The following is a 20,729-nucleotide window of genomic DNA, read 5'->3' on the forward strand; positions in this document are numbered from 1 at the left end:
CTGCCCCTCACTCCTCCCCACTGCCACTGAGTCACTCCTGATCCTACTGCCCCTCACTCCTCCCCACTCACACTGTGTCACTCCTGATCCTACTGCCTCTCACTCCTCCCCACTCACACTGTGTCACTCCTGATCCTACTGCCTCTCACTCCTCCCCACTGCCACTGAGTCACTCCTGATCCTACTGCCTCTCACTCCTCCCCACTCACACTGTGTCACTCCTGATCCTACTGCCTCTCACTCCTCCCCACTGCCACTGAGTCACTCCTGATCCTACTGCCTCTCACTCCTCCCCACTGCCACTGAGTCACTCCTGATCCTACTGCCTCTCACTCCTCCCCACTCACACTGTGTCACTCCTGATCCTACTGCCTCTCACTCCTCCCTACTGTCACTGAGTCACTCCTGATCCTACTGCCTCTCACTCCTCCCCACTGCCACTGAGTCACTCCTGATCCTACTGCCTCTCACTCCTCCCCACTGCCACTGAGTCACTCCTGATCCTACTGCCCCTCACTCCTCCCCACTGCCACTGAGTCACTCCTGATCCTACTGCCTCTCACTCCTCTCCACTGCCACTGAGTCACTCCTGATCCTACTGCCTCTCACTCCTCCCCACTGCCACTGAGTCACTCCTGATCCTACTGCCTCTCACTCCTCCCCACTCACACTGTGTCACTCCTGATCCTACTGCCTCTCACTCCTCCCCACTGCCACTGAGTCACTCCTGATCCTACTGCCTCTCACTCCTCCCCACTGCCACTGTGTCACTCCTGATCCTACTGCCTCTCACTCCTCTCCACTGCCACTGTGTCACTCCTGATCCTACTGCCCCTCACTCCTCCCCACTGCCACTGTGTCACTCCTGATCCTACTGCCTCTCACTCCTCCCCACTCACACTGTGTCACTCCTGATCCTACTGCCTCTCACTCCTCCCCACTGCCACTGAGTCACTCCTGATCCTACTGCCTCTCACTCCTCCCCACTGCCACTGAGTCACTCCTGATCCTACTGCCTCTCACTCCTCCCCACTGCCACTGAGTCACTCCTGATCCTACTGCCTCTCACTCCTCCCCACTCACACTGTGTCACTCCTGATCCTACTGCCTCTCACTCCTCCCCACTGCCACTGAGTCACTCCTGATCCTACTGCCCCTCACTCCTCCCCACTCACACTGTGTCACTCCTGATCCTACTGCCTCTCACTCCTCCCCACTCACACTGTGTCACTCCTGATCCTACTGCCTCTCACTCCTCCCCACTGCCACTGTGTCACTCCTGATCCTACTGCCCCTCACTCCTCCCCACTCACACTGTGTCACTCCTGCTCCTACTGCCTCTCACTCCTCCCCACTGCCACTGTGTCACTCCTGATCCTACTGCCTCTCACTCCTCCCCACTGCCACTGAGTCACTCCTGATCCTACTGCCTCTCACTCCTCCCCACTGCCACTGAGTCACTCCTGATCCTACTGCCCCTCACTCCTCCCCACTGTCACTGAGTCACTCCTGATCCTACTGCCTCTCACTCCTCCCCACTCACACTGTGTCACTCCTGATCCTACTGCCTCTCACTCCTCCCCACTCACACTGTGTCACTCCTGATCCTACTGCCTCTCACTCCTCCCCACTGCCACTGAGTCACTCCTGATCCTACTGCCTCTCACTCCTCCCCACTGCCACTGTGTCACTCCTGATCCTACTGCCTCTCACTCCTCCCCACTCACACTGTGTCACTCCTGATCCTGCTGCCTCTCAATTCAATTCAATTCAAGGTGCTTTATTAGCATGACCGTACAATCAGTGTTGTCAAAGCAAATATAAATAATAAAATTAACATGGAACAAGACAAAAATTAGAAGTAAAATAAAATCTACAGACATGTTACAGACATTTACAACAAAGACATATTATAAAATATTGACATATTCTGTAGGCGGCTGGAGCATTATTGGGAGACAGACTCACTGTTCCTCAGGCTGTGACAGGAGATCACATACTGGGCTGCCAGATCAACTGAGTTCCCTCCTCCCTCTCCCAGTAGGATTGGGACCCGTTGTGACTCTGGCAGGTGTGGGAACTCTGGGATTAGATTTCTGAATTTCGGGAAGAATGTTTCTCTAATCCCAGAGTATCTGTCACAGTGCAGTAGGAAGTGCGCCTCTGTCTCTATTTCTCCCCGCTGGCAGTGGGAGCACAGCCTGTTCTCTCTGGGCAGCCAGGTCTGCCTGTGTCGCCCAGTTTCTATGGCCAGGCTGTGGTCACTGAGCCTGTACTTCGTCAGGGTCTGTTTCTGTTTGTTATTTTTTATTTTGGTCAAGTATTCAGCTAGTGTGTATTGTCTGTTTAGGGTTCTGTAGCATTCCAGTTTATGTTGTGTTTGTGTGTGTGTGTCCCAGTGTGTGAGATATTGCTGTTTGATCTGTGCTGTGATGTGGTTGAGTCTGGGTTGTGGTGCTCTAGCAGTGCTGTCCTGAGGCTGGTTAGGGTCGGTGTGGCTCAGGTCGGTGAGCCTCAGGACCAGCTGGCTCAGGGGGCTCTGTTTTGGGCTCAGCTCTTGGCTCAGCAGGGCTTTGTGGTGGTGAGGAATCTCACTCCTCCCCACTGCCACTGTGTCACTCCTGAACCTACTGCCTCTCACTCCTCCCCACTGCCACTGCGTCACTCCTGATCCTACTGCCTCTCACTCTTCCCCACTGCCACTGCGTCACTCCTGATCCTACTGCCTCTCACTCTTCCCCACTGCCACTGTGTCACTCCTGATCCTACTGCCTCTCACTCCTCCCTACTCACACTGTGTCACTCCTGATCCTACTGCCTCTCACTCCTCCCCACTGTCACTGAGTCACTCCTGATCCTACTGCCCCTCACTCCTCCCCACTCACACTGTGTCACTCCTGATCCTACTACCTCTCACTCCTCCCCACTCACACTGTGTCACTCCTGATCCTACTGCCTCTCACTCTTCCCCACTGCCACTGTGTCACTCCTGATCCTACTGCCTCTCACTCCTCCCCACTCACACTGTGTCACTCCTGATCCTACTGCCTCTCACTCCTCCCCACTGCCACTGTGTCACTCCTGATCCTACTGCCTCTCACTCCTCCCCACTCACACTGTGTCACTCCTGATCCTACTGCCCCTCACTCCTCCCCACTGCCACTGAGTCACTCCTGATCCTACTGCCTCTCACTCCTCCCCACTGCCACTGAGTCACTCCTGATCCTACTGCCTCTCACTCCTCCCCACTGCCACTGAGTCACTCCTGATCCTACTGCCTCTCACTCCTCCCCACTGCCACTGAGTCACTCCTGATCCTACTGCCTCTCACTCCTCCCCACTCACACTGTGTCACTCCTGATCCTACTGCCTCTCACTCCTCCCCACTGCCACTGAGTCACTCCTGATCCTACTGCCTCTCACTCCTCCCTACTCACACCGTATCACTCCTGATCCTACTGCCTCTCACTCCTCCCTACTCATACTTTGTCACTCCTGATCCTACTGCCTCTCACTCTTCCCCACTCACACTGTGTCACTCCCGATCCTGACCCAAACAACAAGTCACCACTGAATTCAATCTGGGATTTCCACAGTGCAGGGGGAATTCTTGTGGATTTGGGGAAAATCCAATCCAGGGTTTTGGGAAATGGCTATTGCATCCTTCAGCTGCGTGAGCACACAGAAGGACACAGGGTGATCAGACAACGAAAGCCCTGTCCTCCTGGCTTTTCTTAGAGCAGGAGAAAGCCAGGAATTGGAGATTAATCACACAAGTGCCACATTTAAACCCAACAAATGTCCAGCATCAGGAAAACCTCTGAAGCAGAGCTGCCCAATCCTGCATCTATGAGCTTTCATCTCAGCCCAGCTCTTAACGACCTTAATTAGCTCATTACAGGCTTAGCTGGACCACTTCAACAGCTTCTCCCTGTTCTTCAGGTAGTGCTGCTGTAAAGAGATCTGGGAGACCTGCGGGCCTTCTGTCTGGACGTCCAGGACCAGAACTGGAGGAGCCCGAACGGACATGTTCGCTTGACTAGAGAGAACCCGGGCTCGGAAACACTGTGTTTACCTTATTTCACCGCATTCGATGTCAAAGAAAAAAGGTCGCTGGACGACTCTGGGGACAGCGTAATAGAGCCAGCTGCCACCTGAACAGGTGGCACTCCGGGGCATTTCTGGCTGTAGTGATCGAGCCTTAACGTAGGTCAATGGTCTCATCTAAAATACGTGCCACAGGACCCCACCTCCACTATTAGAGCACTGAAGAAAGCCTGATTAAGCTTAAAGCACTCTCGACTGGAGTCAGCACTCCAATCAGGGTTTCTACAAAGCCCTGAGCAACTGTGGGGCTCCACAGAGAACGAGGGAACTCTGTGCTTCATGTGAAAAACGCAGGTTAAAAAAAAACTGCAAAAGGTATTGCCTGTGTGACATAACATATAAATTATTGTTAAGCTTAAAATATAGAGTGAGCTCTCTTTTTATTTTCTACTTTAAGGGGAATTCTTACAGTAGAAATTAGTGGATCCTGAACCTGACTTTTATAGCACAACACCGCCACCTTCTGGTATTTCTTTTAAAAAAGCCTACCAAAGGATATACACGGAGCTTGAGTTTAAAAGTGAAAATGCGCAGTTTTATTATGAGACAATTTTAAGCAAAAAAAAAAACGACACCCAGAAAACGATGAATTAATATGTATTCCGTTGAAATCATCGTGTTGACTCTGAATAATACTGAAGAATTCTCAGTTTACACTATCCGTACTTAATGAAAACTGATGGTATAAACTGGAAATAAATGTCCCCTTGGTGTACACGTTTCTCAATCTGTGCTTCAGACTAAGAAAACTTTTCAATTAAACTGTGAGGCGATGGGAACACGAAACGATTTCGTTTAGAAGGAGTTAAAGTTTTTTTTTTTACAAAATCTAAACTGATGTCCTTGTTTATAATTATAACACAGCATGCTAGCTTCTCCCATTACCTAGAGCTTAATATCCACTTTTTTTTGGCAATCAGGAATTAATTAGTGGAAATGAAATTAGATTTTATTCTCTCTACTGTGATTACACGGTTTCCATTCCGCCTAAACGCTCAAAGATTCGGGTTAATTACAGCCATAGATTTCACCTACGGTTCTGTATTGGCGCTTTCCCTCTCTCTGTCGCCACCTGCTGGCCGCCCCACAACGTTCGCTGGGATAAAATATTATTTTTAAAGATACAGTGTTTTTTCCCCGACAAAACGCCATGAAGGATGACTTTTCCGGGATCCGCTACACCTTCGTTTCGTGTATCTATCCAGTGGCTTATGACAAAAACGGGGATACGGCTTGGAAATAACACGTTGTCCCCCGACCCTCTCAGCTGTGTGACTCGGAGCCCGTTCAGTACAGAGATCCCACCGAATGGTGTACTAACCTTGTAACAACCCTTCCCAATTAATTTCATAACACTAAAAACTAATGTGGCCGGCATCTCCATCAGCATTCCGGTTCCCATGCCGTGTCGTTGTTTCAGTAGTAGCCGTCGCACTCTTATTTGAAACGCTGCTAGTTTTACGATTGCTTGATTTTTGTTTTCAAAATGTGAGCGGTACGGAAAGATTCAGTGGCTCGATTTGTATCCGTTTTTGCATTATTCGGATGCGCTTAATTAAACTAATTATTATTATTTTTTATCGCCGAAGTCCTGTTTTAATGTCATATCGCATTTTAATTATCCCCGGTGCTGTGCCATACATCGATTTGTTATAGTATAATTCCTGACATTTAAATATATTGATAAGCAGAAGGAACAGAATACAAGCGACACGCCGAGACGAAACAGTAGTAAGAATAAAGTAGGTTTGTTTCCTCGCGTTCCTGTGTGGGGGTGGGCGGCAAGAGCAGTTTTCAATTCACTTTGACATACTAAAATATCATTTTTAAACACCTGCTTAACTGCTTTTTTTTTCCCACCCCGCACCGAGAACGTGCTTTCGAGATTAATTTCAGATGTCCTCACGCCGTCCTCTTTAGCCACTAAACATACACGCGTTTAAAATGACACGGGGAGAAAAAAGGCAGCCCGCTTCTATCGTAATATCGTCTCCGAACAACATTGCCACAAACGTCTGCGTGTTCGCAGCGCATTCTTTGAAAACGATGTGCCACCTAATCGTGGGATTTCTCGCAAAGCGTGCGTTTTTTCTGAGCGTATTTCGTTTTAATACTGTACTAGGGGATCCAGTTGTTAAGAAACAACACAAGTCACTAGCTTGGGGGAAAAATCAATCCCGTTTGTATAACATCACTATTAAATAGCCCGTCTATACCTGCTCTTCCTCGCCTGATCACATCCCGAATATACTGACGTTACTGTACTTCAATTTGTTCTTTCCTACTGTAGCTAGCTATCAATGTAGAGGAATCCTAGTTTAAGATCAGAAACGGGGAAAATTCATGCATTTACAGTATTTCGCCGTGATGCAAATGGGTGATTTAAGGGGAAATTGCCTTTCGCGACATTATGAGGTAAAAACAGAAGTTGACACTTGGTGTCTGCGTGCTGACACTTACGTTACGCTCGGTAATACTGAAGGACAGAATAAAAAAAATTAAAATATATATAATTTTCCGCTATTTCAGTCCCCTTGCTTTTAATACATGGACATTTCTCCTCGGCTTTTTCTATTTCGGAAGAAATATTGGACCCACGGGGTTTTCAAAAGCTCTACGAGTCTCCCGCTCCGTCCTTCCCTCTTCTGGGTTTTAAACCAAATAAATTGCATTTTGGTAAAAATGAAAAATTAATTCCGTTATTTCTCTCTTACCTTCCGGCTTGTTTTCGGCAGCCATTTCCCCTCCGCGCGCCACATCCTCCTCCTCCTCCTCGCGACCGGGGGGACCACGCGCGTGCACGGCTAGGACAGCACGCGGGGGGGAGGGCGGGGAGGGGGGGGGGAAGCAGCAGGCGAGCCCCAACGAATTCCCCGCTCCCATTGGTGGAAGTCGAGGTGACTGCCAGGGATGCCAGCCAATGGCCCGCGACTTACGACAAAATATCCCGCCCTCACGGGCCATCCAGCCCTTCATTGGTCAAGAGTTAATATTTAGGGACACCTTGACAAGCTCTCAGCCAATAAGCGCTGTACGATGTAAGTCGTGTTGGTTCTGAGTCATGGACGCTCGGTGACTGCAATTTTGGGAAGGAATAATTGGAATGGTGGGTTTCATGTGGTGTCTGCTAATATTATTACCGTTTATAGAAATCCGTTATCACCCACTGTATGGTGGCAGCGGACGCTGCCTTTGTGTAACCTACATACACGCTTTGCCTTTTCTGCGTTGCCTTGTAGAAAGCGGGTGGGGGACATATATCGTGGTTGCTTGGCAATATGAGTTTATATTTATAATGGCTGAGGTACACGTGAATGCTAACATCATCCCCGACTACGGCACGTCGGCTGTTCCTCCGCACCGAGCTCCCGACGAGCGCTTTCTCCAGTATCATCTTGCGCCGCAGGCGTGTACCGGGACTTGTTACAGAAAGAATTATAAGAGCCGTTGTTCTGGAAACCACGACCTTGGGCTGCGTGCGTCTGTTACTCGGCTGGCCCGCAACGTACTGTACTCCGCCCGGTCTCTCCCGGTTGTTCGCGCTGCCCGTGTTAAAGGCCACATTGGTGTCTTAGGAGAGGGTCGCCTCGGCTGAACCGGGGTTGGGAGCTCAGTCTCTTTAATGCAAACGCCATCTCTTGCTCCTCCACCGCGTCCCGGACGCGCTGAGCCCCGTTAAAATAGAAGTAGCAAAACACAGAGTCGCATGCCGGCTCAGTCCCTGGCTGTCTCGCCCGAACCCCCCCACCCTCAAAGGGTTGGCCCGTCGGAATAAGAAAGTTCCTGCTTCGCACTCTTTTAGTTTTAGTTTTAGTTTTAAAGGGCTTGTTTTCTGATCTGGCAGCTGTTCGGGGGGGCTGATGCGAGGAAACCGAGCTCGTCCGGCGGCCGGATCGGTTTTCCTCGCCGCTGTCCGTCGTCAACGGCGGACAGGTGGTGAAGACGCAGTGATCACTCGGGGCTGAGGTGCTCCACACAGGTGTCCGCCGCACGGGAGCCCCTCCAGCCGGGCATCGCGATGAAAGCGGGCGGACAGATCCAGCTCCACTCCAGGAGCTGGGTTCTGCACCCGCGTGTGAGCTTGTCTGACCGGAATACCCAGTTTGACAGGCGGGGTTGTTTTTTTTGTTTAAGTTTCCTAAAAATATATATATAAAAACCTTCAAAACTTAGAGACTTGGTAGGAGAAACACGGCCATTTACCCGGCTCGAATGAGCAATATCGAAATGTGTCGCTCACTGTGAGAACAGGTTGTTCTCTCCCGGAGGGCTTTCCAGTCCGGGGGCGATGGAGCCGATAGCGGCCGGTTAAGCAAGTCACAGCCCCGCCATAAACATAGCGCATAGGTCCGTGTGGCCGGGCGAGGTGGTACCTAGTGGGCGGGTGATACCGGGGAGATTAAAGTCGATAGACTGAATTGGCCCCAGAAGTTCTTTTCAAAATGTATTTCTCCCCGGACTGTTCACCGGAAAAGAGGAGCTACACTGAAAAAAAAAAAACCAAAAATAATCGCTCGGAAAAGGGGTCCCCGTTCTGCTCGTGTCAGCCGCCGGTATTGTAAGGGTTGAAAAGCAGTAAACTGCCCCTCCGATGTCCCCCAGCCAGCAGCTTCAGCGCCCGACACCGCCAACCATTTGTGTAAAGTTAGACCAGCACAGTCGACCTTGCCAGGTGTTTGAGCCCAGTACAGCCGGAGCCTTCAAGAATCGGTCGTATCGCTTTCTGGCTTTCGGGACACGACCTAGATGCGTTTTCTTTGTGTGTGAACGTCGCCGGCGGTGGAGACTGAGCCGGGGTGCTGAACGGACAGCTCCCGGCTGGAGAGCCGGAACAGGCTGAGGGCGAGGCGTGCGAATTGAACCCGCGGGAGCAATGACTTCAGTGTTGTTGGGTTTTTTTTTTTTGTTAAAAAAGGCGCACCGAAACAGCTTTCTCAAAGTTGCGCGGAGTTTCAAAGCACTTTCTTCCATGCGGACCACAGCAGGAAGATTGCAGTGTTACCCGATATGAAGCACATATCGGGTCACATCGCTAACGTCTGAAAGTGAATGCGTTATTCCTCCCTTGTTTACTTTGGTTGCACACGTCCGATAATGTCATTCAGAAAGGATTAGCAGTATGTATTTATGCCCAAACGGGATTTTTTAATAGTCCCACCTTATTATTTTATTTATTTTGTTTGTTTTTTTTAATTTAAGAACTGTTGTCGAGAAGGTTGTCGGTCTCTTTAGAATTCACAAGGCCGCTTTCTTAACGGTTAGAAGCCCAATGTCTTCCTTACAGAAAGCGAAAGGGATTAATTGAGAGAGAATGGGCGTCGCGCAATAACGCGAAAAAGTTTCGCTTTTTTCGGCGTTAATCCTGGCTTGTGTTTAGTTTTGCCTGTTGTTTTTCTTGCCTGTGAAGCGCAATAACTCCCCCTTTCGCCCGTCAGGCAATACTGTATTGAATTATTGGGATTCCTAAATCTACATGTTTGAGTCGGCTTCCTGCTTACTCTGTTAATAAGGTACATTATTACGCTATGTCTTTATCGTGATTTAAGCCAGTGTTGCAGGGGATAATCATTGTTTTTCTTCTTGGAATTCTAATTGTACTAATGTGAACCTAATCTAGCGCGCATATAGTTAATTGAAAGCTGATAGCTGAGTGTCGGCGGGGTAAATGCAGAAGCGGTGTTGTTTTTTTTTTTAAAGCTTAACAAGCGATGGTCGCCTAAATAAATCCACTAAGTTCCGCTTTCTTTTCAAATTCTCCACGGGGAGGAAAAACTCGGATAGCTAATCCTGGATGAGTATTCAATCAACTTTGTCGAATCGAAGACGCGTTAAGAAAGCCGTCTTGTTGACCCTTTCCCCTGACGGATGGCGCTGGAACCCGTGTCGCAGTAGTTTGGATTAACTTCAAGAAGCCGTGTCTTCAGGCTCGTTGGTAAATAATAATAATAATAATCACGCTTTCACATATGGAATCTTCATTAAATTAGGGTGTGCATGCTAGATTAAAAAAAAACAAGTTTGTTGAATGACATAAATTCACGTTAGACTTCGCAGACCACTTCGATAAATCTGCACGTTCAAGTCACACGCCCGCTGTGTCCAGAGATCTGCAACTCCAGTGTGGTGTAAACGCCGGACCTCAGACGTGACTGAGGCGATTCGCTTGTTTTACGCTACCGGCCTTTTCACAAACTTTTATTTCCTTCGGATTGGTTTCATAATTCCGGTTGTTGCCCGAAGACCTAGAAAAGAGGCCGACTGCAGGCGAGATGCAGGCTTCCGAAAATATTTGAGGGTTCCTTCGGGAATTGGGGATGTGAAATACCCGGGGGGCAATGGTTTCAGCGTGTTCTTTACATCTGTTTCTTTTTTAATCTTTGGAAACGGATAAGGTACCGCGTAGAAGGAGCTCGGACAGGTTCCTGTCTTCGCTCGGTTTGTTGACGCATATCGTCAGTTTGCCGATCGATAATATTGACACGTTTGGCACGCGGCGAGGCTCGATCGGTTCTCCTCAGCGGATGAAGATAAAAAGTTACACGTCTCAAGCTAAACGTTGTAGTAGCTTCTGGGATTTCGACGACGTCTGTGTCGTGCCCTGCCCGGCTGTCTACTTCCAAATGTCGTGTGAAATTCTCAAAATCAGCATCTTACGGGTCGAGAGTGATTTACTGACGAGGAACTGCAATCTCAGTTGATCATTTCGGTGAGAACTGACACAGCCGCGTTTTGCCCTTAAACTAAGTCGCTTTATCGTCATCGTCACAAAACGTCCGATTGAGCTATTTTAGAAGCTCCTCGCTTTGGGTCTCAGAACGCGTTTTCAAAGGAGCGAATTATTTTCTTGGCTCTGAATCCCTCGTGTTTTCTCTTCCTGCAGTAGGTGGTTTCCCCAGCTAGAGCGCCAGTGACGCGCTGTGTTCTGCAGAGAAGCGCCGGTGTCTGGGCAGCGAGCAGGAGTCACGCTGTTTGGAAGCGGTATTCGGAGAGCGACTGTCTGAGTGGAGCCCTGACCGTCGATATCACCGGATGCTAAAGTAACAAATGTGTGTTTGTTGGGGAAAAAAAAAAACGTGACAGAGACAGAGTGTGAAGGAAGTTGGGCGCCTGGTGATATGATGAAATGGGCAACAGAAGCGTGTTTCATGGTAGCGTTTCACCCGAACATCGGACAAGAAAATGGACAAAAATGGATAGTAGTCTTCAAGCACAGACTCCTGCCTCACGCTGAGACAGAGGCTAATTCAGTTTAAATAAGGAATAATGTAAAACACAATTAGTAAAAGTCTGATACAATAGTAAGGTCTGATACAGTACCTTCACTCTTTAAAGGCGGTCACTACAGGGCCTCCATCGATTTAAGATTATAATCTACCAATTTAATCGATTACATACTTAACGACCAGCTGTAATTTGCAATCTGATGTTTTGTTACATATCAGTTGACTTTACGTATGAATTAGAATTCTTTATGCTCGCAAGACCTTTGTAACTGCTTAATGGTTAGAGAATTTCGGTTTTAATAAAGAGCTGGCAGTATGAACTGCACTGTCCCGGACTGAGGTTGATAGCATGCGATTACCTGTTTTTACACATGTTTGAGGACATACTGTAGGTCGGGGGTGACCAGCCCTGGTCCCGGAGGTTCAAGCACACCTACTCATAGCTCTGTTAATTATCATTAATCATGTAATGGAGTGCTCAGGTGGAGCTAAACGGCATGTTTAGGTTTTCAGGAGGATGTTGAAGTCCCTCGTAAAAGACCGAGTATTACAATGCAATTGGTGGGCATTCAAGTCAATGTAAGTTCTTGAATTAATAGCTGGTTAATGGAGAGAAAGAAGGCAGTATACTGCAGATAAGGGGTAAATGCTCGGGTTGGACCACTGCAATAAGCAGAGTAGTTTGTGATCTGTATCAGGGCCACTGTTCCTCATTATTCAGGTCGATGATCCAGATTCTGATATTGTTTGCAAACGAGTTAAGGTGACGACAGAACCTCATGCTCCAGGGCACCTGGAGCAGCACTTTTCCTGGGTCGCCACTGATCAGAGAGCTTGGCTCACTCTGTCTGGCTCGGAAAACCCCCTTTCACACAGTGTGGGCGACTGCCTGTCGAGTGTAGGGGTGCAAAGAGTCTCAGCGCAGTCCAGTGGAGGTTTGAGATGAGTTTAATTGTAACGACAGTGGTGGCGTCTGGAGAACAGTGAGGGGGACACTCACGAGGTGTATTTCCCACAGTGCCCCGAGGTTTTGGAGTCCTGCCATGGGCACCCAGGTCTCCTCTCCAAGACTCCTCCCAGGTCTCCTCCCCCAGACTCCTCCCGCAGGTCTCCTCCCCCAGACTCCTCTGCAGGTCTCCTCCCCCAGACTCCTCCCAGTTCTCCCCCCCCAGACTCCTCCGCAGGTCTTCTCCCCCAGACTCCTCTGCAGGTCTCCCCCCCCAGACTCCTCCCAGGTCTCCTCTCCCAGACTCCTCCACAGGTCTCCTCCACCAGACTCCTCCCAGGTCTCCTCCCCCAGACTCCTCCCAGGTCTCCTCCCACAGACTCCTCCCAGGTCTTCTCCCCCAGACTCCTCCCAGGTCTCCTCTCCCAGACTCCTCCGCAGGTCTTCTCCCCCAGACTCCTCTGCAGGTCTCCCCCCCCAGACTCCTCCCAGGTCTCCTCTCCCAGACTCCTCCCAGCTCTCCTCCCCCAGACTCCTCCGCAGGTCTCCCCCCCCAGACTCCTCTGCAGGTCTCCCCCCCCAGACTCCTCTGCAGGTCTCCCCCCCCAGACTCCTCCCAGGTCTCCTCTCCCAGACTCCTCCACAGGTCTCCTCCACCAGACTCCTCCCAGGTCTCCTCCCCCAGACTCCTCCCAGGTCTCCCCCCCACAGACTCCTCCCAGGTCTCCTCCCACAGACTCCTCCCAGGTCTTCTCCCCCAGACTCCTCCGCAGGTCTCCTCCCACAGACTCCTCCCAGGTCTCCTCCCCCAGACTCCTCCGCAGGTCTCCCCCAGACTCCTCCCAGCTCTCCTCCCCCAGACTCCTCCCAGGTCTCCCCCCCACAGACTCCTCCCAGGTCTCCTCTCCTATTCCATTTATTTTTCAATAAGCCCATTTAAACTTCTCCGCAGAACCTACTCCGGCAGTTATGAATTCGCTGTGCCCTATTTCCACGCGCGGCATAACAGCTAGAAAAGAGATGGATGGGCTTAGAGTTCAGGTGGAATGAAAGCCAGCAGAAGGAGTGGTCCCCGGGGATGAGGTCTGTGAGCCACTGGCTGCCTGCAGAGCGCACTGCTCACTCAACAGGTGGACACTGAAAGTAATGCGACAGCACACGAGGCACGAAAGGCCCATCTCTGCTGCATGCGCACTCGGTTTCTGTATTCAGAAAACGAATCTGTGAAAAATAAATGTGTTGTCAACGCAGAAAGCAGGCATCTCCGAAATTGCCTGGAGATAAACCTTTATCGTTCCCGGGGGATAACAGCGGAATCATACACTGTATAGTGGAACAGCAAGAGCCCATCATCGTGACAATTACCCCGAAAGAGAACGGACCGTTTAGACTTCGAAAGAAATGTTCGCTGGAGAGCAATCTCGACTTATGAGAAATCCGCAGACTTGACATTCTGACTAACTGAATGAATGCAGCACCACAGCCGGTTGTTAACCCAGGGACTGGTTTGTGATGTCATTAAAGGAACCTCTTGATTATGTGATAATAGAGGTTTTCTTCCATGGGACAACAACATTTGATCCCAGCGGCAGACCCCACAGGAACACGCCTGAATTCAGGTGTGCCACGCAGTTTTGTTTTCCCAAACTTTTATTGCACAGAGCAGGTATATCCAAAAAAGATGTGAACAAACAAAAAAAAAAAAAAACAACAACCACAAAACAAAACATAACACTGCCAGAAGTAATTACAAATCAGGACCCCAAAACACAATAATGTCAACATTTTTACAAACGTGAGTTGTGTTTTTTGCCTTGTTCCTGTTCCATTTTCAACGGAGATTTAAGTAATACTGCATTTTCATCTTACAAGCGTATTTATAATCAACAGATCGATTATAAACAATCGTTCTTTTTTCCTTACTCCGTCTTGCAGCGCATAACAAACTTTCAGACTTCTTAAATCGAAGGTGCGCATTTGAACGCCTAAAAGAGAAAGTTCTGCAAGCCGGGCGCGAGCGCAGGTGCGACTTCCGCGGCGGCGCCGATGACGTCACGTCAAAGGGCCAACCGCAGCGCGCGACAGCCGCCTCTCCTTGCACACTGGGGACAGACAATACGCTGACCATTAATTAACTCTCCGCCTCTGTTTACTCAAAGCCCGAAACATTCTTTCGGCGTGGAATCAGACTGTGATTACTACACCGCTGTCATGCAGATGAGGCTCAGACTAAATCCCCTGAATATAAATGACTAACATTTGTCAGACTCGTGCGAGGATTATTCCCCTTGGGGCTGCCTGTTTATGAGGCTGTAGTATATGCTCACACTATGAGGGTATTACGACCGAACGTGAGAAATTATGGGGTGGTTAATGACCGCAGTCAAACAGTGTCAGTGTCCCCTGCGTATTCGCATCCGGAAAGACTCTCAGAAACAAGTACTTCGGATGCTATTTTTAAAACACTTAATTGCACGCCCGATCGCGGGACCCACCCAGATGCAACGGCGAATGTGTGAATAGATAATTCATTGACGGATTAATGAACATATTTTAACGCTAATTGGAATCCGTTCGCAGATAATGGATTAAATGTTACTGCGCCCGAGTGCGCCGTCACCACCGGCATTATTTAAATAATAATAATAATAAAAAAAAAGATATTTAAAGCCAGCGAGATTGATGCCGTGCAGACTCTTTCCAAAAATCTTGACCTTTTCCCATTGCTGGTGAGCGCGCTATGATACGAATACCTCGCCCGTGAGGAGCAGACAAGAGAGACGCGGGGTTTGAAAGTGTGTTTAGGGACTGCTGAAGTCGGGAGTGCGCGCTTGACTTTATACGTGGTCACGGTAACGCCTCTGGCGCTGTCAGTATCGCGTTCGTCCTGTTGCATTGTCATTTTTTTGGTGCAAGCGGGTATGAAAGCGCTTTTTCTGTCTTCCTTTACTAAATGTGCAGATTCGGAAAGCGGGGGTTCTTTCTGACAGCAGTTTTATTGAGCATAGCGAAAGCAACAGGGCCCCTTACTGTTTGGCAGCGGAGGTCCTACCTGCAGTAGCGTCAAAATGTGAGTCGGTTCCCGGTGAAAGTGTCTCTCTCTCTGGGGCTCATGAGCCGCCTCAGAGACCGATTCCCCGGACTTCAGGACGAGAAAGAGCGGCGCCAGCTCTTCTTCTCGGGCCACTGACTCAGGCGGACTGAAAAAACACAGGGGACCACGCTTGTTCCGTTGTGGAAGCGAGATGCTACGTTTCGGAGGGAAAATGTGTTGCCAAAGAAGAAAACCTACCCTCTCCTCGTGATGTATTAAGAGACCAGCTTCCCTGAGACGTGTCGAGGACCAAAAGAGGGGAGAACATCTTAAAACTTGTCTTTTTTCCCCCCAATAAATTAAAGTGAAGGGAACTGGGTTTCCTTTCTTTCTTCAGTCTCCTCGACAGATAACGCGCAACACGCAGGGCCGCGCAGGCCAGCGTCTCGCTTTCAAACTCGTCATATAACCGCCTGGGAAAGTAAATAATTCACAAGGGCAAACTTGGCCAAATTAACTTCCGACGCTGCCTGCTTGGGGGAGAGGGTCATTTTAACCGTTCAAAGACAGTTCAAGGCGCGGCCGGCCGGGGGGGTGGCGATTATACAGTATGTCTCCTTGGTGCGGCGTGTGTCCCTGACGGCGGCGGGAGAGCCCGGCCCGCGCGCGCCGTCCCACGGGACCCATGGCGCGCGCGTGCGCGGACGCGGGCGAGGCGAGGACTTCCGCCACGCGGCCGGACTCCGGCCGGACTCTAGCGAGCGAATAGCGTTTGTCGACTAAAGTCGGAGGGGCCCTTTCGGCGAAGAGACAGCTGTGGTGTAAGGTCCCTTTTCTCTGTCTTTTTCTTTCTTTTCTTTTTTTTTCTTTCGATCTGCCGCGTAGTTCATTCAGTAAAGGCCTGTGGATTTAGCGCGTTTCATCTAGGTGAGAGCGGAGAGCAGGGGTCAGCGCCGTATCCCGCGCCTGAAGAAAGGTTCAGGTTCACGTCCAGACCCACAGTCGAAAATTCGTGTTTTTTGTGCCCCGTCTTGCTTTTGCCTTGCAGCGTGGAATTAACCGTTTGCCCATCTGAAGTGTCGGGTGTCAGAGTCGTGCTTTTTTAAAACGGCTCAAGGGAGTACAGCGCAGAACCGTCACCAACAGGGAACCCGACAAAACCAATCACATCTCTGATTAATCAAAAGACAGAGTACAGCCCAGGCAAAATAACGGTTTATAATCTAGCCTTGTTCCTATAGATCTACTGTGGGGGGTCGTGTTGATTTTGCTATGCAAAAGCTTAAAACTTTCCAATATAATCAGCGTTACTGGGTAAATTACATTCAGTCAGGCGAAAAGATTAGCGGCACCCTGACAGATTCAAGAATAGAGGAATAATGCCCCAGCTGGAGAAAGAATAGAATATCAGCAGTAATAGTACTTAGTTCCTTGAAGATATATTCACCCTCTCTAATGATGTCTCTGGTTGTTGCTGCATTGCAAATGATGTTAACGTTTTGTAAAAGGCAGATTGTTTATTCCGAGCAGTCACGTTTTGATTAAACAATGTTTTAGACTGTAGGGGATTTTTTTTTAATAACCCAGCAAAATGTGTTGATTGCATTCACCCCTTTGCTGTAGTAAGCCTATTTTAGCTGAGGTGCACAAAAGCACTGTGCCAAACCAAGGGGTTTAGTGAAGTGGCCCCTGTGAAGGGGTGCGCTGGGTGAATAGGCCTCTTTGTCAGGTCCCTCAGTCAGGTAGTGAGCACTGATTCAACCATGAAGACCACTGAGGCTTCAGAACTCCTCATGAATGAGGTTGTAGCAAGGCACAGATGGTGAGAAGGGTATGAAAAATTCAAAGACACTGAGCACTTTGAGCGCGGAGAGATTGATTGTTAAGAAATGGAAGGTGTATCAGACGCGGTCTGAAGCTAGACCCCTCCAAGGGAACAGCCAGGCAAGGAGAAAACGGCTCAGTGATGCCACCATGAGGCCAGCGGTGGCATTGGCTGAAATTACAGAGCTCAGTGGCTGAGATGGGAGAAAATGTCCCCGATGAGCCGATAATATCTCAGGCACTCCACAAAGAGGGCATGTAAGGCGATGTGGCAGATCTCACTGTCTCACAAGGAATTTGTAATAAAGCACTGAAGTGAAACTGCAAATATGGGTCTGGGGTGAAAATCCACCTTTCAGCAGCACAATGACCCAAAACATGAGGCCAAACACTGCTCTGGAATAGTTTAAAAAGATGAAAGTGGATGGCTTATGCAATCCACATGTTTCAGTTTTTCATTCACCTTTGCCTTTTTTTCAGGCACTGTTTCTACACACACAGCCTGTATAAACCCAGTTCTACAGATGCTGTTTGAACCCGTGAGTTTTGTTCACCAAAGACCATTCTGAAGACTTTTTAATAGCAAAGTGAATTAAAACTAATCAGATTGTCCAATCCTGGCAGGGTGGTGCAGTGTTTAGCATTGTTTCCTCGTAGCACCGGGGCCCTGGGTTCAATTCCTGAGGTGCTGTCTGGGTGGAGCTTGCATGTTCTCCCTGTGATTGTGAGGGTTTCCACCAGATGCCCCAGCGTCCTCTTATATAGACATTCTGGCAGGATAAAATGGCTTCTGGGAAAATTGGCCCTGGTGTGTACGTATCTGCCCTGTGATGGACAGGGGTCCTGGCCAGGGTGTACCCCATCTTGCGCCTGTTGCTTGCTGGGATAGGCTCCAGCTCTCCTGCAACCATGAATTGGTTAGAACATGCATGGAAAATTCCTGTCATTTACTAGAGCTTTGCAAGGCTCTAACGTTGCAAAATGGTGTAAAACCACAAAAAAAGTTAATAAAACTAAAACGTGTTCTTCATAAACGAGTTTTACAGGTGAAAACGGAACACAAATTTGGTTAGCTGATCTTGGCACCCAATAATGGTGAACTCGGCCATTCCAGAAGGTGTCTTGACCTTTACCATGTAGGGGTACAGATGGCGTGCTCTCCTAAGAAGCAGCGTGCCAGGACACCTCCAGACCAGCAGATGGCGCTGTGCCTGAATTGCCCGGTCACTGACTTGAGCCTGCGAATGACACAGGCAGATTTGTAGATCACCAAAGCAAGGATTGCTAATGGTATCGATAGAGCTGATCCCAGTATAAGTAGTGGCGTAAAATTTGGACGCACGTGTTAGAGCACATTAGGAGCGACAGACACAAAGGAATGAGTAACCAAACAAACAGGGCAGAGATGATTTCTAAAATTGGTCTGTGCAGACGAAGCGTGGGCAGCTGTCGTCGCAGGATAAGTGGATGTCATTGTATCTGATTTGTGTTTCACAAGCTTCACACCATGCGGTAACATGCCTAACACGTTTCGATTTAATAGTTTTTGCTGTGTGAGTAAAAACGAATGTTATGTTTGTCTTGTCATGCAAAAAGTGTTTACCAACAAGTGACCATCTAATGTATTTTAAGGACACGTGATATTAATCTTCTAATGACATGTCCAAAACTTCAGAAATAAAGAAAGCCCCCCTAATGAGTTTATGTGTCATTGTTTTCTTTCTATATATACTGTGAAATGAAAAGGCATTATATTGTGACTCACCCTGAGTATAATAGTGAAATATCACAGGAACAGCTACAAACAAGAAGAGGCTATTCAGCCTGTTTGGTAGTGAGGAGGAAATTGAATCTCATCCTACTGTTTCTTACAGCATGGCTGGGCAGCTTGTTACATTCTCCCACAACCCTCTGTGCAAAGAGGGTTGTGTTCTCTGGTTCATGTTTCACTGTTCATCCTGAAGACGTCCACAGTGTTGACTCTGTGCGGATTGTGAATACTGTATCTGTATCAGGCAATCTCAAGACTCAAATTCAGTTCAATTCAAGCTTTATTGTCCCATTTGGGGAAATTCGTTTTACAGCACACTCCCAACATAACAACGCAATGACAGCAACCAAGAAGTCAGCGCAACAGTGTCACAGCAAGATCAGGGAGAAGTTAGTGACGATAATTGTTTGAAAGAGATATTGCTCTGGGAAGGAAAGATTTCCTGTGTCTATCAGTAATACACCTGGGGACACAGAGGCGACATAATCAATAAAACACTTTGCTTTCTGTGCTACCCTCTAGTTGTAGAGGATATTTAAAGTGATTTGATTTGCCCCGATTAATTTGCTACTGATTTTGACTAATATTCCCAGCCTGTTACAATCAATCGTACTGATGTTGCCAAACCAGCCAGGAAGACAATATATCAAGACACTTTCAATACAAGACTTATAGGAAAGTGTTAGGATGGTTCTGTCTGCTTTGAAATAGCTTAGTCCCCTAAGATAAAAAAATAGGTCCAGTTCCTTCAGCCTGTCGGTGTAGGACATTCCCTTAAGTCCCAGACTGCACCTTCTGGTCGATTCCAGAGCAGTAATATCTTTTCTATAACACCAGAAAACAATTGTACGCACCTTTCTAAAGGATGTTTCTCTAGTGTGTGAAAGAATTAACCCTCCCTTGACATGGGTCGCTCAGCATCGCTGCCTGACAGCGCTGGGGCCCTGGGTTCAATACTGGCCCTGGGGTGCTGTCTGTGTGGAGTCTGCATGTTCTCCTCATGTTCGTGTGGGTTTCCTCCAGGAGCTCTGGTTTCCTCCCACAGTCCAAAGAGATGCTGGTGGCTTCACTGGCTTCTGGTGTTTGTGTCTGTGTCTGTCTGCCCTGTGATGTTGTGCTTCCTGCGGGAGTAGACTCCAGCTCTCCTGTGACCCTGAACTGGATTAAGAGGTAAGAAAATCGTTGGACTGATCCCTTGATGTTAATTATACTCCTTTCACTATGTATCTGAACATTTTTTTGCCTTTTTTTATTGCTTTCCCGCATTGTCTAAAAGATACAAATGATGTGTCAATGTGAACACCTAGACACAAGAGCAAAACTGTTCTTTTTTTATTGATAGGCGTAATTATTTTGCATTAGTGGGCGTTTTTCACAATATTTAAGGGTGAGACGGAGGTGCGCAACCGATTCTTAATTTACATTCTCTAACAACACAGCATTCCTAGATTATCAGTCGACATTTCACTCGTACATTAACAATAGCACGTGTTTGTTTTTCTTATGGTTACAATTTACGACTCACTCATTTGCCGTCGCTCGAAATGACACGCACATTGAAAGCGAAAGTAGTAGGCGTTTCACCCCCCCTTGGCTAGGTGGCGCTGGAGGGTGGAATGAGAGGTATCTGCGGGTAGCCGCTCTCTTCTTTTGTCAGTCGTCGCTTTTCCGGTTCTGGCTCCCCGGCTGCTCCTGCGCTGCCGCCTTCTGGAGGAGCTGCGCGGCTGCGCAGATTCTTGCCCGGCTCGCGGGCGGCGGGGCCCGGCGGCGCCCCTTCCGGCTGCGCTGACGCAGGCGCCAGGCTCGGGCGGGTTGGCTGCGGAG

The 20,729-nt window shown here is 48.8% G+C and overlaps 1 protein-coding gene and 2 long non-coding RNA genes across 11 annotated transcripts in view; 1 reads left to right on the forward strand and 2 right to left on the reverse strand.

Moving 5' to 3' along the window:
* LOC148641991 (calmodulin-binding transcription activator 1-like) overlaps window positions 1-15,912 on the reverse strand; it is a 442,365-nt gene extending 426,453 nt beyond the window's left edge. For 6 of the 9 annotated variants that reach the window (XM_088617426.1, XM_088617427.1, XM_088617424.1 and 3 more), the window contains exon 1: window positions 6,822-6,914. In XM_088617426.1, the coding sequence (XP_088473552.1) occupies window positions 6,822-6,846 (25 nt within the window). In that variant the 5' untranslated portion in view covers window positions 6,847-6,914. Of the gene's footprint in view, window positions 1-6,821; window positions 6,922-15,328 lie in introns of those variants that run through there. The other 3 variants (XM_088617429.1, XM_088617430.1, XM_088617428.1) reach the window with 3 other exon arrangements.
* LOC148641992 (uncharacterized) lies at window positions 7,132-11,665 on the forward strand. The gene is made up of 2 exons (XR_015929567.1): window positions 7,132-7,213; window positions 10,988-11,665. It is a non-coding gene; the product is annotated as an uncharacterized LOC148641992 (long non-coding RNA).
* Window positions 15,913-19,167: 3,255 nt separating the features above from the next.
* LOC148641993 (uncharacterized) lies at window positions 19,168-20,615 on the reverse strand. The gene is made up of 2 exons (XR_015929630.1): window positions 20,431-20,615; window positions 19,168-20,063 (listed from the first exon to the last, which is right to left on the reverse strand). It is a non-coding gene; the product is annotated as an uncharacterized LOC148641993 (long non-coding RNA).
* Window positions 20,616-20,729: the final 114 nt, after the last annotated feature.

The sequence above is a fragment of the Lepisosteus platostomus genome, chromosome 23 (genome assembly GCF_059453375.1).
Source record: "Lepisosteus platostomus isolate fLepPlt1 chromosome 23, fLepPlt1.hap1, whole genome shotgun sequence".
In the NCBI taxonomy this organism is placed as follows: Eukaryota; Metazoa; Chordata; class Actinopteri; order Semionotiformes; family Lepisosteidae; genus Lepisosteus; species Lepisosteus platostomus.